Source organism: Quercus suber, unplaced genomic scaffold, assembly GCF_002906115.3.
Source record: "Quercus suber isolate HL8 unplaced genomic scaffold, Cork oak 2.0 scaffold_605, whole genome shotgun sequence".
Lineage (NCBI taxonomy): Eukaryota > Viridiplantae > Streptophyta > Magnoliopsida > Fagales > Fagaceae > Quercus > Quercus suber.
The window spans coordinates 77,303-96,580 of record NW_027070048.1 but is presented as its reverse complement, the minus strand read 5'-3'; the positions used below and the strand labels follow the sequence as shown (position 1 = coordinate 96,580).

Below are 19,278 nucleotides of genomic sequence, written 5' to 3'. Positions count from 1 at the left end.
GGTTCGAACTATGATCTTACACGTGGCGTTGACCTCACCTTCAATTCAAGTTCCCATCTTCTTCACTTACGAGGCGTCACTTGGCCGTTCGCGCTCCGCGCTTGATGCTTCGGTGCGCGAGACACGCCTTCATTAATACCCTTGTAAATTGATACAAATCCAGCGGTTTACGGTCTCCTTGGGATTTGGTATCCTCACGATTAGTACCGCTGATAATTCTCTTTTTGAACTTTGGGTGGATTAATTCCCGCCAGTCTTCATCCTCTATATAACTAGAAACATACCTCCACACTTCATGAACTTCCCAACACAACTAGAAACACGTCATTTTAGGTCCCCGAGCCCCTTCAATAACCCCGCCAAGATCATGACCAGAGTTGGGAGATATGGGGCGGCCCTGGGTTGGTGTGAGGACACACAGGCCAAAGGTCTTACCGTCCCGGCCAAGAGCCGTCGTGACCGCAGCCCCCGCCAGACTTCCGGCGCGGCAGAGCCTTGGCGTAACGCTGATAGTGCCATGCGTAGTGGCCAGGAGGGACGTCCCTGAAGTACCTAACGCTCCTCCCCGGGGCGCACCCCTGCCGGAGGAGACGCGCGAAATCATGTCATGGCTAGTGCCCGAGTGTTGCCGTCTCCAACGGCCAACGCCCGTGAGGATTGGAGAGAATCAAGGGAACGTCATGAGGGAGGGCTTCTCGGAGCACCTGCATCATCTCCTCTCTTTGTTCCAGCTCCGCCGCACCGGACAAGGAGTTGTTGGTAGCCTTGGAGCCTACTAGCCTCAGCCCCATTCCCTCTAGCTAGTTTTAGAACAGGTCTGCCTAGGCCTTTGTTTGTAGAATTAGCTTGTACTTTTTCGTTTAATAAAATAACATGAAGTTCTTTTTCTTTTCTGTTCAATCTTCTGCTTTGAATCTTCTACTTTAAATCTTCTACTTTTCTGCAATTTTTTTTTGATGCGTCGCCACCAACTTTCTGTAAAATAACTACCTAGGAACGATCGCCGTTGCGTCTGCCTGTGCACTAATCCTTCCCACAGACGGCGCCAATTGTAGGGACTCCGTTTAGAAAGGTTCCCCAACAATATATTTGTAGAGAGTGGATCGAAGGGTTAGGCCCTAACAGACTAGCAACGGAACGCAAGCCCCCCTCTTTTCCATTGGAAGGGGGTGAGCCCAGTTTACAACTAAGGGTAGCTCCTCGGCACTTGTCCGAGGAGGTCCCTCCCCTCCAACTCTTTGCTCGCCTTTTCTTATATAGTTCTCTCCCCCCTATCCCCTTCTTCCTTCTGCTGATCATCCATTGGCCTTCCTTCTGATCGTCCGTCCCATCAGAGGCCTTATCCGTGCTCAAGTGGCTCACCATGATCGATGTTGCCCTGTCAAGGGGTTACATCCCCATTAATGCGGCCAGGGGGGTTAGATGAGCGCATTCAATGTAGAGGTGACAGCTTGCCTGGGGCTTGTTCCTTCGCCGTGCTCCCGTCGCCAACGCGTGGCACTGGGCCCCCTCATCCTCGGATATTGAAGGAGTCTCCTTTGGCGGGGTGGTGCTCGCGTTCTTCCGAGGTCTCGGGCGCCCGAGGACGGGGCCATCCTCGAATAAGTTCCTCGGGGGCCGGTCCTTACGCTTTCATCCTCGGACCCCTTATGCATCCTCGGCATGGGCCCTTGGGCCTGGCTTGGAGTGGGCTCAGGCTACCCGATTTTCTGGCCCGACACTATTTAACATATAAATATTTATTTAACTATAATAGTTTTTTTGTACCTACGTGCTAAAGACAATATATCTACTCTCAAAAAAATTCTAAGAATGATAACGAATATCATCATTTTCTAACAATAAATAACTGAGTTTTGCTAAGAAATTTAAAATAAAGAATAAAAAAAAAATAACAAAAGGCATGTGTCATCGAATTTTTCATTAGATAAATTATAAGTTTTGAAAATTTAAACCTAGAAAATCAACGTTTTTTAGATAACAAATAAAACACCTAATATCATCATTCTAATTTTCTAAGAATTTCTATAATTTAATACTCAAAATATATAAAAAAAAAATTTAGGATGTTAAAATTTAGCGAAAGTAATTTAGACATTACATAATAAAATATTTTATGAATCATAGGCTTTCATTAGAGTTTAACAGAGAGAATAACAATATGTGTGAGAGACCGCGTCCCAGGCCCGTTTTAATGAATGTTGGGCCAAACCCACATAAATGGGTGGAGTCGTGTTATTGCCTCTCAAAATGGAGGTTCGACTAGTTATATTTTCCCCTTTAGATTAAGGGTTTTACAATGGAGCCGCCACTTATTTAATTTTTGGAATAAATAAGAAAACTATAATTGAAAAATTCGTCATTTTATTAATTTGAAATTGAATTTACATTGAACATAGGAAATTACACGGCTTTGGTCCTAGATACAATCTAAGATAAAGTACATGGCTTTGTTTCTGGTACAGTTTGTCCTTATGAACCACCATGGCATAACCATGATGATCCTTGTCGCGGTGGGTGGTAGGTTCACCGCTGGGTATGTGAGTCTCAGGAAGACCACAATCCACGGCTAATACTACCGGGCTAGCACACAAATAAAATAAATTTCATTCAAGCAAATGATGCATGACATGCAAAATAATGACATATTAGACATATTATATACAAAAAAGCAATAAACAAACAATGACATGGTTGGCCACCATAATCTAATTGAAGCTTAGCCCTCAATATCCCCAGCGGAGTCGCCACTGTGAGAGACTGCGCCCCCGGCCCATTTTTTAGGAATGTTGGGCCAAACCTATGTGAATGGTGGAGTTGTGTGTTGCCTCTCAAAAAGGAGCTTCGACTAGTTATATTTTCCCCTTTAAATTGAGGGTTTTACAATGGATTCGCCACTTATTTAATTGTTGGAAAAATAAGAAAATCATAATTGAAAAATTCCTCATTTTATTAATTTGAAATTTGAATTTACATTGATCATAGGAAAATTACATGGCTTTGGTCTTAGATACAATCTAAGATAAAGTACATAGCTTTGTTTCCTAGTTACAATCTAAAAATTGAAAATTACAAGGATGAGCATTTGATCTACTAACCCTTGATCTAAGTTCGAAGGTTATGTTATAAGGTGGGAAGGTGTTAGGCACCCACCTTGCCCAGTGAAACCGGTCTTCCAGACTATGGTAGCCAACAATCATATCATATCATCCAATATGTCAATCAATTTGCATGTTGAATTTGATGGGTGTGTGCATGTAATAAAACCTAATTCAATTTATTGAGCATTACATTTGGAATGAAAAATAAATTCTAGTAAATGTGTGTGGATGGTGATAACCTAGAGTCAAGGATTTGAAAGAATTATTAAACAAACATGTTTTTCATATTTTTGATATGGATTTAAGATTAAAACTAGTGATATACATGAACATGTGATGAACAACTAAGAACATGTGAAGAACATATTAGAACAACTAAGAACATTCAAACATATTCAAAGGAATTTAAATGATCATTATCATACTTTAATCTTAAATTCTCATCATAGCAACACAAGAAACAATTAGGGAAAGGAATTATACCTTCATGCAAGATCCATATGGTGGAAGAGGAGACTCTTGAGGGAGGTCCTAGGGTGGAGGAAAAGAAGAGTTAGGAGAGGAAGAGTGAGTCTCACTCAATACCTTGAGTCTCAGGAAGACCAAAATATGACAAGACTACTCAACTTCACTAGAACTCAAGAGATGAGATTTTTTGGTCTCTTGGAATGAAGGATGGGGAGGGTTTATATAGTAGTAGTGGAGAGAATATGAATAGAATGCCATTTAATGAGGGTTGACAAGGATTATGAACCTAGACCTCATTTTAGCCTTGGGGAAAATCTGGTGCATTAAATGGAGAGATTGGTGGGAGTGGGGAGCAAGCCAAAATTCGGTTTTCCCGTAGCTGCTGTAACAGCTTGTAGAGCCAACTTCGAAAAATCATATCTGATCCAATTCTGATTGGAATTGTCTCGTTCTTGTACTCAAATTGAAGCCCCGGATGTCTAGTTTCTGGGAAAATTAATCTCATTCACAGATCCAAAATATTCTGAGAGATATTGATGAAATGGTGAGCAGAGGTCATTTGTTAGAAAATGGTTTCAGCACAATTAACATTAATAGGTCCCAAATTAGCTCCCAATTAACATTAAATGGCTCCAATCACTCCCATTTCAGAATTAATTGGTTCCAAATTTACTATAATTAAAAGATAATTACACAAATTACTCATTGAATAATTAATATTTAACTATCTAATTAATTAGGTGTATGGAACCTCACCATAAAATGTAGTCCTAACCAATTAAATTATGACACATCATTGATCTCCAATTGATTACACTTATAACCAATTGAAATCAATTGTTCATAATCACATATAGTTGGACTCAATTTATGATAGTGCATCTCAGCCATTAAAACTTGATTTGATGATAACTTTCAATCTGGTGGTCCAATGAGGGCTTATGACCAGTTGATTTGATCGTTACAACATCAAGATCATTTTGATGAAATGAGATTAAGGATCTAATGACTAGAATCAAGATGCATATTTCCAAGGCGAAATTACCCTTTTACCCTCCAAATGAGGTTAAATGCGGGTTGCAAAATGGGGTGTCAACAGGTAGTCATCCTTTCAACGATATCATGAATGCTACTTATCCTGACTTCCAAACTAAATTCAACGATTCAAAGTATTTAGAAGAAAGGGCAATTTTAGCTCCAACAAATGATGTAGTTGAAGACATAAATGATTACATGATTGACCTTATTAATGTTGATGAAGAGACCTATCTCAGTGTAGATTCAATATGTAAAGCTTCAACCAACATTCTAGATCAAGATGTGATGTATCCAACAGAGCTTCTCAATTCATTGAAGTATCCCAGCATTCCGAACCATAAACTTAGGTTGAAAGTGGGATTGCCAATAATGCTACTTCAAAATTTAAACCAAGGAGCTGGACTTTGTAATGGTACCAGACTTTTAGTCACTCAATTATCAAAATGGGTTTTGGAAGCTCAAATAATATCAGGATCTCATATTGGAGATAAAGTATTTATTCCAAGAATAGTTCTTTCCCCTTCTGAATCTAAATGGCCTTTTGTACTAAAAAGAAGACAGTTTCCAGTATCTGTTTGCTTTGCTATGACGATTAATAAGAGCCAGGGATAATCTTTGAAATGTGTTGGACTTTATTTAGAGAGACCAGTTTTCAGTCATGGACAGTTATATGTTGCCGTCTCTAGAGTTACAAGCAAAAATGGTCTTAGAGTACTTATTGTAGAAAAAGATAATGGCAATCATTTTCATACAAAAAATATTGTATATAAAGAAATATTCAATGATCTACCAAAAGGTAACACATATTATTTATTAAAATTATTTTGCAGTGGTTGATAATGTAAACTTGATTGTCACTTTTATTGTAAACTGTAGATTTTACTCCATTGTTATATATAAACTTTACTAATGTTTAAATTGTGCAAATATTTTAGATTCATATCACAATGAAGTACAAAACTTTGAAGCAAATATCAGTGAATGTGGGACGCAGTTAACATAGCAAACAACCATGATCTGATCAACATTGCTATGATTTCGGTTGACTAATAGGTAAGTTTAAAAGTTTTTTTTAAACAGAAAATAAAATTGAAAAAAGAAAGGATACAGAAATCTAAAAAACATTTTCCATATCTGCTATGGGGAGTTATTGATGATCTTAGTATTGATATATACACTTCACATGAAACTATAATTTGTGTATACACCAATTTTACTCTATCTTTCTCATATAATATATGCTGATGATGTGCAAGATATTTCAGATTTAGTAGTAAGAAGGAAATTACTAATTTTGCAAAAATCTTAGTGTCAAAGAGAAAAATGATGAAGTGTTTGGCTCAGCTGTTGTGGCTATGATTTACTTCTTACTAATTATTATATTACTGTTTGAAACTAACAGTATTTGTATTGATTTTTTAATTTCTTTGGATTGGTTGTTCAAAATATTTTGGTACCGTTTGATTTAGTAATTATGATATTGAAATATGCTATCATGATTTATATGTTTGATTGATTTCTTACTTAAAAAGTCTCTACTAGTGGGTTATAGAATGAGTTAATGGAGTTTCATAATTTCATCCATTAGTATTTTAAGGAAGTAATTTGCTGAACATTAGGCGATCCTTCATGTGGTGTATTGTAAGTTGAATTTTAGAATGCATAAAATTGTAAAGGTCAATAACATAAAAGCAAAATCCATACCAGAGAGAACTGCAATTCACAAAATCAACCAAGTATGGTCACATGAGATCATATGTATCCACAAGAAAAAGGTTATATGTCTATATATAATATCAATATTCACCACCCTACTACTCAATAGTACCCAGAGGCCATAGCAGTATTTCATCATGTTAGGAAGGAACCAAAGCCACTCCAAGTACACTGGCAATGTAGTATAGAAGCTAAAATAGAATTAAAGCAAAAGAACTTTGACACAACAAACACCATATTGACAAAAAATGAGGCATGTAATCATGATAATCAGCCCAAAAAGGGGGGGAAAAGTGATTAAAGATCTGTTTAAGTTGACTTTATTCATTAGAAAACATGAAATCATTGAATCTGGCCAATAACACAAAGGAATTACAGCAGGGAAGGATTTGATTTGTTAGAGTAGATACCTTACATATAGTTTTTATGAGTATCAATGCCACAATGTTTTGGGAGCAGATTTGTAGAATAATAAATTACTAGAGTAAAAAAAAAAAAAACACTTTTTTTTTTTTTTTTGCTTGAGTGCATGGGTGGTAAAGGAATACAAATTTTCTAAATCTATTTCTAAAAGGTATATCTAAAATTTTGTTGACCGACCACGAAATTTCAAGATTAAATTTGTAAGTCTCTATGAAAGACTATTTGGATTCATTTCTGTTTCTTGCAAGTAATTATTTGATTTTAATTTTTGGTATTATCTTATTGTATACAGAACAACTCTATACATGATGAGTTTAAAATTTTCTAAATACAGCAGATTTCTTTAGTCACAAAACATAAAGAACTATGTTGACTTATGGACATATGTCTCATGTGTCAAATATTAGAAGGCCAAACTACATTTGCAATACTCTAACATTGAGGTTGGTTTATGAACTCTAGCAATTTCAGAGGTTCGAATTTTTTTAACTTGGAACTTCAAAAACCAAATATTAGCACCACAATGTTGGAGGTTTAAGAAAGTAGCCCCTTCCCCCCACCCTTTAAAAATTATTATAGTTCTGGTACAATTGTTTACACATTTTGGGGGTAAGTCAATACCTGTAATTGCTTAGGCTAGATAAAATGCTTGTACAAATTTCTTAAATTTGATTGTAAAAGGGGAGAGTTTCTGTTTTGTTTACAATATGATTTGTGGTGTAGTTTTTTGGCCTTTTAGAATCTGAAAGTTGCTAACTAATTAAAATGAGGGGTTCGTTTTTATGATCACATGATTATTACACTTTTTTTTTTCCTTTTGCATCCTACTAATCATATTCTGAACTAAATTTTGTGAGATGTGTATGGTTGTGGTGCAGTGGGTATTCTTTGCTTAGGGATCCCCAGTACAACAAAGGACTTACCAATGCTTTGGTCATTCAATTGACTCCTTGCTGCTAGTCTGTACTTGCTGTCATGCTAGCAAAAAAAGGGGTTTTAGCCAGTTTTACCTATTATTGGATTTGAACCAATGACTTACTGCTTACTATTCAAAGGGGTGTGGAGTGCTAAGAAAGAGAAAGCGTTATCACTATTCGAAATGATGCAGTAGCTACCACACTAAGATCAGAAGGGAAAATAGCAACTACAAAATTCTATTTAGTTGCCAGTTTCTGTTTTACATCCTACCTGATCTGCTGTTTTTGAAGAGTGATTGAAATTGTAGAACTCTAAAATCTGAAACTGTAAAGTTTGGGTATCTTATATTGTATCTATTTAATTGTTAGCCTCAATCTTTCATACTGTTGAATACTTTGTTTTGTTGAATTTGAGTGTCCATGTGCTGAATTAGCAACATGGTCACATTTGCTGGCTGTATTAATAGTGTGGAGGATTTTTTATATTATTTTTAAAATGTATTTGAACAATGGTAATTTGTACCATCTGTTTAGTGTATAGTTTTTATAGCCTAGATTTTTTTTCCCTTTCTTACATGCTTGCTTTTTGTTTCCTTGGTTTGATTCAAATACTAATTTTAATATTCCACTCTATCTACATAATTATCAGGGTCAGCTAATTATGGTTAAAGAACATTTCAAAAGATTAAAATAATAGTGTGTTGAATGGATGGTCCAAACTCCATATTTTGGGCAAAAATTCAGCTGCTAGAATGATGATTACGTTTTGTAGAATAATCCTTTCATGAACATTACCACATTCATGCCCTTACAAACTATGATACTAAATAGAATGGTTAAGATTATGTTCAATTGGTGCTTCCCTTATTGTTTTGACCTTCACTGCTACACGGCTTCAGTTTAATGCTAGCCCCTTAAAGAAATAAACAGAAGGCCAGGAAAGTTTAAAAAAAAAAAAAAAAATCGAAGTGTTAGACTTAGGCATAGAATGAGTCTCAAACAACTTCAGTGGACTTCTGGCATTAGGTTAGTCCGTCAATCACAAAGCGGGTCCTGTTAGGGAATGTCAAAAAGGAACACAATTTTTGGACGCTGTCATTTTAGTCTATGAATTACTCCCATCACACATGGTAGAACAATTTAACAATTATTGATGATGTATCATCCCATATAACAATAGAAATTTGTCGTTTCATATGGCATATTAGCAACCTTTTTTTTTTTTTAAATATTTATATTTTTAAATTATTGAAGGAATATCTTTTACAGTTTTTCTAATTCCTACAATATGTCAAACGGGCAAATAATGCTGTCAAAATATTAAAAAAAAAATCAAGTTTTTAATAAGAATTATATTACTTGGCAAGCCAAATTTTTATTCTAGGGACTGGATTTGAGCGCTTCTGCTATTGATTGAGCGGACTCAAACCCAGCCAACCCAATACAATGAATTTGTAGAGAATGGGTTCAAGGACTAGGCCCTAGCAAGTAGGCAACGTCCAAGGCAGTGTTCGCCACCATCGAACGCAGACAAATCGAAATTATCCTAAAAAATATATCCTCGGCTGGGTCCGAGGAGCTTGGTGGTAGTCCTCCCATCAGAATGGTCCCCTCTTTAATCTATTTCTTCTCCTTATATAGTCCTCTTCCAACGATCCCTTTCTTCTACTTGTTGATCATCTATGCCTCTCTCTGACAATCCGTCCCATCAGCCACCTTACCAAAACTCCCTGTGAGTTACAGCAACCGAGGCAGCACTGCTCATGGATCATTTCCCCATTAATGCTGCCGGAACATTAGTCATGCGCATTTAATGTGGAAGTGACAGCTCAATCCTGGTTTTGCTCCTCGGTCACTCTTCCACAGCTGATGTGTTGTACTCGGTCTTTCTCCTTAGATGCCCTGGAGGGCTGCCTATAGTAGCCTGTTACTTCCTCCTCCCATGGTCTTGGTTGGCCGAGGACATGGTTGTCCTCGACGAGGGCACTGGGTTTCCTCTTCCTTGGTATGGGCCTTGGGCTTGGTATAAAGTGGGCCACTAGGTTGCCAAATTCTCCAGCCCTAAGTCAGCGCTTGAAGTCTTTTCACCTGTCTAACGCACGTTTCTGGCACTTCAATATGCGGTATGCACCCGTATTAAATTTTGGCGGCTCCATACTCCCTACGTTCAACGGTGCGATGGTAATCCAGTGACGTGGATCTTTCGCCATTATGGGCAAGAAGCCTTGCACAGTTGTCTTTGGTGAGGGGGTAAATACCCATTTGAACCAGTTTGCCTCTTCACTTTTGCATTCAAGGGTTCTTATGCACACACCTCGAATCCAGTCAGGTTTCCAACCCAATTCGCGACTCTTCGCAGCTTAAAAAGCCTGTTCTGAGCGCCTTCCCTCATTTCTATAAGTTTTCTTATTACTCTATCTTATACTTNGTGTATGCAACCTCACCATAAAATGTAGTCCTAACCAATTAAATTATGACACATCATTGATCTCCAATTGATTACACTTATAACCAATTGAAATCAATTGTTCATAATCACATATAGTTGGACTCAATTTGTGATAGTGCATCTCAGCCATTAAAACTTGATTTGATGATAACTTTCAATCTGGTGGTCCGATTAGGGCTTATGACCAGTTGATTTGATCGTTACAACATCAAGATCATTTTGATGAAATGAGATTAAGGATCTAATGACTAGAATCAAGATGCATATTTCCAAGGCGAAATTACCCTTTTACCCTCCAAATGAGGTTAAATACGGGTTGCAAAATGGGGTGTCAACATATTTTTAAACATGTATGCATATAAATATATTTTATTATATATGCTCAAATTGAATCTCATACATAAACACATTATCACATTTGAGCTTGATTTGTGTAATTTTTTTAACTATAAACGTGAACTTGAACTTAATTGAATTGTTTATTAAATAAACAAACATAAAGAAATTATTTTCTGAATTAAGCTTTAATTTTTTATAAATAAATCAATTCATATACAACCATAAGCGTTTTTTACAAAGTGCAATACACAACTAGCTACATATCGAGCGTTTGAAAAATATACTGAAAATGGTTTTAGGACTTTGAGAATGACAAGATTCATATACGTATACGATGAAAAAAAATATTGTGGTCATCATGAATATAATGTGCATGTGATCGATCATATTACATGAATAGTTAGCTATATATGTTCATCAAAAAAAGAATAGTTAGCGCTATCTTTAAATAAAAATTGGCATATATTATATATATGGATTTGAATAAAAAAACTTACATTTTTATGTAGGGTAAATTATGTTTACGGATTTAACTTAATGTTTGGTAAAATGTCAAAAATTTCCTCTATCTTCTTGAGACTTCTATTTTAAAAATAAAAAATAAAATGGTTGCGAAGAAATTAATCTTGTAAAATATTTTGTATCTAGCATTATTCTTATAATAACATGTAAATGGTTGTGAAGAGTATCAATTATACAAATCAAAATCTCTTAGAAGAGGAACTGTAATTTATAGAAAATAGGACAAGATTTCTTTACTTTATAAAGCGTAATGAAAGTAAGTTTGATTTACTCTCTTTTATATTAATTGAAACTTTTTTTTAGAAGATATTAATTGAAACTTCATGCAATTTTACAAATTCATTGGATTTCTATTCTATCTCTCTGATTGACTTTTTCTAAGTTAAATCCTATATTGGAATGTTAATATGGGCCGTGGATCCGCCGACCTTTTCTTTAAAAGGGCCAGGCATGGTGGGATAGAAGCTGTTCTCGGCAATCTTTCTAAGTTGACCGAGTAGTCTTATGTCTATAAACTAATCTTTGCCATAAACTAATATTTTTAGTCTGATATTTGTGATTTCCGGGTAACTCGATTAGCTTTTCTTTTCTTTTCATATCTTTTTCTTTTTTGGTTCTTCATATCAGGATTTGAAACTGAGTTTCTCCTACATTAAAAAAAGAAATTAATTACCAATAACGCTATGGACACCCTTTTTTTTCACAACAAATTTTATAATTAATTGCTTAAGTAGTCGATTTTAAGTGGTGGTTACAAGTGGTAGGTCCCTGAGTGTCACTTGTGGTTATGGCCACAACATTATAAAATTTAATGCGGAAAAAAGTTAAATGTTATATCTGTAAAATTATTGATTTATTAATTTGTGTTTTAGTGTAAGAAACAATCATTATAGATTAAATGTCATATGTAATATTAAGTGAAATGATGGATCACTAAAACAGGAGGAGGAGGGAGAAAATCATCTTTATGAACTTTCTAAGACAATGGAAATAAAAACAAGTGACCTAAATGATGTCCGGTGCATTAAAAATAAAGATCAAAGAGTGTTAGTAGAAGAAGAGCAAAATAAAAAGAGATTGAAAAGTTATTTTGATAAACTTTTTAACAGAAACATTATGAAATATTGGAGCGATTTGGGTAACCCAATGGAGGATATAAAAAAGATAAGTTAAAAAGTGTACTAATTAAACTTAGTAGTTTAAACTTTTTTCAGGAATTAAAATAGGATTTGGCTCAAATTGTGGGGACGAAACGTATGTTTCTGTCATAATATTACACTAGTATGTAGCCCGGGTACAATTAAAAATAATCATAATTTCACTATTCAAATTATATATATATATATATATATTCAAAAAAGAGGTTCAAATTGTACATGGTATTAGCCTACACATTTTTAAACTATATATTTCTAAAATATGTAATGGTTTCTCATTATATATATATATATATTATTGGATTTAGACTCTTCATTTTTGGTACCCAATAATTCCTTTGCCACAAAAATTAAAAATTAGATAGACGTGTGGCGTAAAATTGGACTCTAATTGATTTTTTTTAAAAGATATTCAAATTATACATGATATTAGCCAATACTTTTTTTAAATCATACATTTCTAAAATATGTAATGGTTTCTCATTATATATACTAGTATGTAACTCATGCTTATGCACAGGAATGATGAATTGTAGTGGTTCTACTGATGTTAGCTTGGGACCTTGGGTTATAAAACATATAGGATATTATTTTGATCAGGACATTTGGAGGTACTAAAATGGTTTTTTCTTGCAATTTTTATAATATTGGTTACGCCAAGTTTCTCATTACACTCCTATTATGTATATAATTTTGAAAATCACTATTGGATACTACATATATAATATCAATTCACAATCATTGTATGTGAAATTCTACTAAATACAACAAAAAATGAAAGAATAAATTGATCCAGTAGTATCTCATAAATTGAACGAGGATAGGTGCATGGGATTGTTCAGCTCAATTATAATTTGTTACTTTCAAGATCCTGACATACAAAATATCTGAATAGAAATAGTATAAAAAATATGCTCATTAGTTCAGAGAAAAAATAATAGCAAAAATCTAAACAATTTAATTTGTATGGAAAGCTAACAAAAATAAAATTCAATTTTGAATCTAATTAAATTTTCTCTAAGCATTGGTTTTATATATACATATATATATATATATATATATATATGGGAAAATTCACTTTATTATCCTAAACTATACCTTATGTTACACTTTGCATCCTAAACTTTTCGAATGCACGTTTTGCACCCTAAATTATGACTCTTTTAACACTTTGCACACTACTGTTAAGTTTGCTGTTAACTTAGATGAAAATTCAAAGTTTAGAGTATAAAGTGTAATAAGGAGTATAGTTTAGGATGGTAAAGTGTAATTTATCTTTTGTTTTTAAAGTATTGAGAAGAGGGTCAATTAAGTCTTCTCACATGATATCATATTTTTCCATCCAAGTTAATAGCAAGCTTAACATTGGGGTACAAAGTGTAACAAAAGTCATAGTTCAGAATACAAAAAGTACATTAAAAAAGTTTATGATGCAAAATGTAATATGAGATATAATTTAGGGTGGTAAAGTATAATTTTCCCTATATATATGAGACACATAGTGCAAAATTAAACTCTAAATTTTTACACTGAATTAACTAACTTGGCATAAAATTTTAAAATTTAAAATTAGATGGTACATGTGGCACAAAATTAGACTCTAATTGAATTCCAATTTGAAATCTAATTGGATTTTCTCTCGGTTTTGCCTATTAATATATATATATATATATATATGATTTAGAATTTAATTAGTTTTAAACTTTTCAATTTTTACACCTAATAATTCACTCGCCACAAAAATTAAAAACTTAATTAGATGAACAAGTGACAGAAAATTGGACTTCAATTGAAATCTAATTGAGAATCTACTCAAATTTGGACTCTTCGATGTTTACAATCAATAATTCATTTGATACAAAATTAAAAATTAAATGGAATATATGGTGCAAAATTGAGAATTCAATTAAAATTTAATTGAAATTTCTCTAAATTTTGGGTATTAATATATATATATATATATATATATATATATATATATATATAGATAGATAGATAGATAGATGGATGGATGGATGGATGGATTGATTGCGGGTTAACTTTTTAGTTGAATAGTCCCTAGCTAGCATGTTAATATATATATATATATATATATATATATATTTTTAGAGAGTTTCAACTTATGGCGTCTGCTCCTGATGAGTGCTCTTTGTCACCAGACCAAGACACCAATTAGTTTTTAGTGTAGGCGGGGATTGAATCCCAGATCTCTTATTCAACCATCAGAGACTTTACCAGTTGAGCTAACTGGAACTCACCTAGCATGTTAATATCAATACACTAACACAATCAATTCTAAATATTAACTTTCTATTGGAATATTAATAATACACTAACGACTATTTTGTATATTTGGCTTAATTTTTTTTTCTTAAAAAAAAAACAACAACAACTACTAATACTAGAGTAGAAAAAAGGTGGAGTGCTGGAGTCCCCTTTTCTACGTGAGTTGTTAAGGTAATTCACAAAATTTAGATTTCAACGTCAAGGTTCTAACATATTACAATTTATTATTAAATACTTGATTGTACATGAGCAGATAATCATGGTACAAAGTATGGGCCGTATGGCCCATGTCACTCGCCTGACACTGACATATATGGTACCCTTAGCTTACAAAAATATAAATATAACAGAGTTAGCAATGAAACCACAATAGAGATATTTAGTGCTGACTGGATGTACCAATATATGTAATTAATGCGAGTCTTCTTCCAGTTCCAGCAATAGTACTCTACACTTCTTTTACAGAGCTAATTAAGAAGAGCTTTCGTGGTTATGGACGCCTTCGTATGTTGTTATTACATACCTTGGATCGTCTCTGTCTCTCTCAACTCTCTTCTTCACAGGGCATCCGTCAATGGAACACCTATAGTAATTCCTATATAAATATAATCACAGAATATAAATATATGTGTTCATTATAACCTTATTTATATAATAATAAGATTAAGATATCATCTTACATATATATATATGTCACAATTTAAGGGCCTTTCATGCACTAACTTTCTTTATTTATATGTCTAATATAATGTAAAACGTATCATATTTGATTTGATGCATACCTAGCTAGCTTGGAAAACTCGAGCCTAGTATAGATAAAACTTAATTAAACGACAGTACCAGGGTTTATTAATTGATTGGAAATATTTGGAAAGAAGTATAATCTTTTTGTTAGTTTAATTTACTTGAACAAATTATAAAATGATAAGTTTAATTTGTTTCTATTGATAAAAATTTATGGATGAACTTTAGTTTTTTAATAAATGGATTGGAAATAATTAAATATATAGGATATTATTTCAAATTTAGAACATCACCACTTCACCAGTGTTTTTCTTGAAAGAAAATTATCGATGCTCAAATCCCCCTTTTTTTTTTTTCTTTTTTTGTGTGTGTGTGTGTGTGTTTATATAAGCAAATTGTTATTCAAATTAAGTTCTAACTAGGATTCCATCCCAAAAAAAAAAAATAGTTATAATTACTAGTATGTTAAAATGGTTGTTAAAGAACCCTTGACTTTATCAATATGTAGTAGTTATTACCTCGGGTTTGGGCTGTTCTTCACCATCTTCTTCCCATACTTCCTCCACTTAAATCCATCATCCAGTATTTCAACCTCTGATATTGTTTTAAAGGCGAACCTTTCTTTGACCTCTCTTCTCTCCCGTCCACTTCCACCTTCTCCTATATATAGTAAGATACATCCATACATAGACTCTGAGCAGGAGAGAGATATATATGCTACAAATATAGCTCAAGATGATATTCAATGAAATAATTAATGAAGAATAATAATGTTTATATTCAATGACAGTGGTGCGTAGAGCATATTTGTACTAAAAAAGAAAAAAAAATTGACTTTATAAAAAATTTTGCTTACTGCTGCTAGACCCTTCAACGTGGCTTTCACTCCCACCAAACACACTCACTTCATTAGCTTGATGAACTGGATTTTGATGAGTAGACCCAGAAGCATTAGATATTGGATCCTCCTCATCAAGCCAATCATCAAATGTTAAATACTCGGAAAACTCAAAATTGGACTGATCGACATACTCTCTGCTCTCAGGCAAGTCTGCAGGTGGTTTAAAATTGTTATTAGACATATTGATGTGTCAAAATAAACTCAAAAGCTTGAAATCATTTGTTTTTGATTTATTGTAGTTATAAAAACTGAAATTGGGATATATAAGCACCTAGCAAGCTAGGCTAGCTCCATGGTTAATGATTCAGGAGGTGGGTTCATCGTCAGCTTCCTATGATAGGGTAGGAAGCTTCAAAGCTAATGCAGAGTAGAGAAGTGCCCCATAACCAAAAAAATGAAACCTTTGGTGAAGGCCAGAGTGGGGCATGGTGAGGATGACTTGGGGTAGACTTTGTAGACTTAAAGCTATGATTGTGTGAATTTAGGTGCAGGGTCTCGTGCTTGGACCAACCCCTTCAAAACGGAGAAGAATACGTACAAGTCAAATGCGATAGTGATAGTGATACTGATTAATTAAGCTGTGATACCTTGTTTCATTGCCCACATTATCTTACATGTGCCGCTGCAGGAGGGTCAGGTGAGCTGACAAACTTGAATTCATATATATACACACACACACACGACACAAACACGTAGTAACAAAATGCACACGTTTGTTTTGGAGATTTTGACTTCAACAGGGAGCATGTAGCTATAACTTAATTACATGCCCACATTTCTTCTTCTTCTCATTTCTTATCTCGTTTCTGCATGTATATTTCACAAGATATAACATATGATCTCTTCCGGTTACAGAAGTAATTTACTGCAGTATATGTGAAAGCTAGAATATATAGTCAATTGTCAATGTGAAAAAGAGATTTCACTTTAGACAAATTGGATCCTTAATGTAGAACTACTATTAAATTTTTTTTTCTTTTCTAAAAAGTTTGTTGGCCTTAAAATGCAAACATACAAATATAGCTTCCTAAGCCGAATTTTAACTATACTACTCTCCTCTTTATTGATCAAAAGAAAATAAAAATCTTTTAAAGGGTCCTAAGGATTTTGTCCCACATCCCTACAATTTTGCTTTTACGGCGGCACATGGCTTACTCATTTCCTCTTAAATGATGTATTTACTTTGATCTTCTCCAATCAATTTATAAGACTATTTACTTGGAGTCCAAATCTTCTGTTCCACTTTTCCTGTTTCACTCTATACTCCACCAATAAATACTTGTCACGTGTTCACCTAATTAATTAAATACTATCATTATTGACTTATTAATACTATATTTATTAATTAATATTAGTATTTAATTAATTAGGTGAACACGTGGCAAGTATTTATTGGTGGAGTATAGAGTGGAGCAGGAAAAGTGGGACAGAAGATTTGGACTCATTTACTTGTATTATTTAAACAAAATAAATAACTTATTAAGTTTCCATTTAGGAAGAGCTTATTTAACTGAAACTGAAATTTTTTTGCTAAAAGTATTATAAATAAAAGTAAAAGTTAGTTGAAATAATACAGCGAGACTCATAAATAGTACCAAAAAGTGCAGTGTGATTCAAGAATAGAAGCAAAAATAAGCTAAATAGTAAAATAAGTTGGTTTTTTAAGTCATACCAAATGCAACCTAGAAATATCATGTGACTAAAGGTACATTTGTATAGTCTTTTAAATTACTACATACTAAGTTTTTTTTTTTTTTTTTTTTTGAGAAACTACTACATACTAAGTTAAAGGAAGTTTCCTCGGAACTAATTTAGTGGTATACTTTTTCCATTTACTAATATTCTACCTACATTATGGATATGTTACTATAGAATGGAACTGAGACTGATCTAAGCTCATTATAGGTCAACATCAAACAAGGACAGTCCATTTCTTACCTCCGAAGTTTTAAGGCAACTTCTTCCCTTGCTTTCGCCTTTTCCATCATGGATGGTCCTCTGACCGAATGGCCTCCGCTGACGATCAATTAAACTTTGAAATTGTTAAGCTGGTTTAATGACTCTAATTAATGACGTTACTTTTTATAGGTTCAATAACTAAAAGATAGTATATAGTATATTATATTACTATATAAAGGATTAAAATCAAAACGGTATGGTTAATTATTATATTAAGTCTAATTCCAAACTGCCTGGCATTAATAGCCTTTATTTGGCATCTGCCAAGTCGTAGTCCAATATTCCTCTAATCCAACAGATTAATTCATAAAAAAAAAAAAAAAAACTAATCCAACAGATTAAACCTTTTTCTTCGAAGCCTCATCCCACAGTGTATGCTTATGTTAATGGGTTTTCTAATTAAATTTTCTACTCTGGACCATTTTTTTTTTTCCCTTGTCTTTTTCTAGTCTGCGTTGAACACGGAGGAATGAGGAACATGATTGATGACTATTCCCAAGGCACACCATTTCAGCTGACGTCAGGGGCGAAGGCACACATAAGCTTGGGGGCCAAAGCTTTTGAAACCTCCATTTAGTACTGTATAAAAACAAACTGGCCCTGCAAAAGTACAAATTGGCCTCTCCAAAAAAATTTACATACCCAGCCCAATGTTAGCCTTAATGGTTTTTACTTTGAAATATGATTGTCAGTGACAGCTCTAGGATATATTTTTAGGGAGGTCAGTAAGAAGATATATTTTGGGTAAGAAAAAAAAAAGTGAATCTTGCGGTCTACATAATTTTTTTATTACAAAATTTCTTTATTATAAAATTTTTCATAATACGTACTAGCAAGAGAATAAAAGATGAGAAGTGCTACATCTAAAACATTTTCACAACACTTTTCTAACAAATTTTAAGTTATAAGTTGTTATTAGTTCTAATTTAAATTCTCGATTGAAATTACTTTTTTTTCTCTTTGGTAATAATTAGTAACAATTTGCCAATTAGACTTTATTATGAGTGTATTATGAACACAGCGTACCTCATATAAGATAAACTATAAGTTCATTGCATATTTTTTATTAATATGATAAAGATAATAATTATTGTTGCTAAGATTAAATCTTGGAAATCATCTATTGTTTTTAAATACAATCAACATATGAATTATTGTTGTTAAGTGAACTCCAAGTGAGATCTAAATACAATAAACTTTTATGTATTAGTTTATTTCAAATTTGTTAAGATGTAAATGATTTTTTTTTTAGATTTAA

General features: G+C 33.5%; 2 protein-coding genes across 3 annotated transcripts; one reads left to right on the top strand and one right to left on the bottom strand.

The window, feature by feature from the left end:
• The first annotated feature begins 4,691 nt into the window (after positions 1–4,691).
• On the top strand, positions 4,692–5,219 carry LOC112017774 (uncharacterized). Its single transcript, XM_024050226.2, has one exon. The coding sequence runs from the start codon at positions 4,692–4,694 to the stop codon at positions 5,217–5,219; it is 528 nt and encodes a 175-aa protein (XP_023905994.1).
• Positions 5,220–14,606: 9,387 nt separating this feature from the next.
• LOC136061006 (probable WRKY transcription factor 50) lies at positions 14,607–16,310 on the bottom strand. Of its 2 annotated transcripts, none has more exons than XM_065765068.1 (3): positions 16,017–16,310; positions 15,679–15,820; positions 14,607–14,999 (listed from the first exon to the last, which is right to left on the bottom strand). In XM_065765068.1, exons 1-3 carry the CDS (start codon positions 16,240–16,242, stop codon positions 14,888–14,890), a joined length of 480 nt encoding a protein of 159 aa, XP_065621140.1. In that variant the 5' UTR covers positions 16,243–16,310; the 3' UTR covers positions 14,607–14,887. The 2 variants fall into 2 exon arrangements, with proteins under 2 accessions (XP_065621140.1, XP_065621139.1); XM_065765067.1 differs by having other exon boundaries at positions 14,607–15,011; positions 16,017–16,309.
• Between the last annotated feature and the right edge of the window lie 2,968 nt (positions 16,311–19,278).

Coding starts and splice junctions, on each gene's coding strand:
- LOC136061006 (XM_065765067.1), bottom strand. CDS start 16,242: ATGTCTAATAACAATTTTAAACCACCTGCAGACTTGCCTGAGAGCAGA. Junction 15,821..16,016: donor CGTTGAAGGGTCTAGCAGCA/GTAAGCAAAATT, acceptor TACTATATATAG/GAGAAGGTGGAAGTGGACGG. Junction 15,012..15,678: donor AAGAACAGCCCAAACCCGAG/GTAATAACTACT, acceptor ATATTTATATAG/GAATTACTATAGGTGTTCCA.
- LOC112017774 (XM_024050226.2), top strand. CDS start 4,692: ATGAATGCTACTTATCCTGACTTCCAAACTAAATTCAACGATTCAAAG.